At 53.5% G+C, this 1,207-nt stretch overlaps 1 protein-coding gene across 1 annotated transcript; it reads left to right on the top strand.

Moving 5' to 3' along the window:
* Positions 1-2: 2 nt before the first annotated feature.
* Tco025E_04115 (60S ribosomal protein L7) lies at positions 3-938 on the top strand (the record flags this gene model as incomplete). Its single annotated transcript, XM_029371027.1, has 1 exon — positions 3-938. A coding segment is annotated over one exon (936 nt), but the record flags the coding sequence as incomplete, so codon positions are not given.
* Positions 939-1,207: the final 269 nt, after the last annotated feature.

The following is a 1,207-nucleotide window of genomic DNA, read 5'->3' as shown; positions in this document are numbered from 1 at the left end:
ATGGCTGCTGTGTAAGGTTTGATTGGATTACTTCATTTTTATTTGTGTCTTGTAATCTTACAATCTTCGGTCTTTACTGTCTGTATGCTGCTGTGCTGCCGTTCTCTAAAACTAGTGACCAAATCGTGAAGTTGCTGCCCCCGAAATTGTTTGCTCTCCTCAATGTCTTTTCTTGTGCTTCTTACACAAAGAAGAAGGAGGTAGCGATCATGCCCGCGAAGACTGTCCCTGCCCCGGAGTCGGCCATCAAGCGCGCTGCGTTCAAGCAGCAACAGACGGAGAACTTCAAGAAGGCAATTGCTGCCAACAAGGCCGCAAAGGTCGCGCTGAAGAAGCTTGCCTACGCGCGTGGCCTCAAGTACTCCCGTGAGTACCGTTCCGCCGAGAAGAAGCTGGTGCACCTTCGCCGCCTGGCGAAGAGCCGCGGGAACTACTACCTTGAGGCAAAGCCGAAGGTGGCTGTTGTCACCCGCATCCGCGGTATTGCGAAGGTGGCTCCGAAGCAGCGCAAGATCCTTCAGCTCCTGCGTCTGCGCCAGATCTTCAACACAGTTTTCGTGCGTCTGAACAAGCCGATGGAGAACATGCTCCGTGCCGTGGAGCCTTACATTGCGTACGGCTACCCTTCCCTGCGCACGGTCCGTGCGATGGTGTACAAGCGTGGGCACCTGAAGGTCAACGGCCAGCGCGTGAAGATCGCCGACAACAAGATGATCAAGGACAAGTACAACAACGAGGACATTGTTTGCGCCGAGGACATCGTGAACCAGATCTACACCGCGGGCAAGCACTTCCGCACCGTGACGAACGGAATGTGGCCCTTCAAGCTGTCGCCGCCCACCGGTGGCATGCGCCAGAAGCGTCGCCACTTTGTTGAGGGCGGTGACTACGGCAACCGCGACACCCTCATCAACCGTTTCCTCGCCCGCATGATTTAAGTTGACATGGCTGCTGTGTAAGGTTTGATTGGATTACTTCATTTTTATTTGTGTCTTGTAATCTTACAATCTTCGGTCTTTACTGTCTGTATGCTGCTGTGCTGCCGTTCTCTAAAACTAGTGACCAAATCGTGAAGTTGCTGCCCCCGAAATTGTTTGCTCTCCTCAATGTCTTTTCTTGTGCTTCTTACACAAAGAAGAAGGAGGTAGCGATCATGCCCGCGAAGACTGTCCCTGCCCCGGAGTCGGCCATCAAGCGCGCTGCGTTC

The sequence above is a fragment of the Trypanosoma conorhini genome, assembly GCF_003719485.1.
Source record: "Trypanosoma conorhini strain 025E chromosome Unknown Tco_14.4_contig_00202, whole genome shotgun sequence".
NCBI classification, from domain to species: domain Eukaryota; phylum Euglenozoa; class Kinetoplastea; order Trypanosomatida; family Trypanosomatidae; genus Trypanosoma; species Trypanosoma conorhini.
This window is presented reverse-complemented; position numbering and strand designations above follow the sequence as displayed.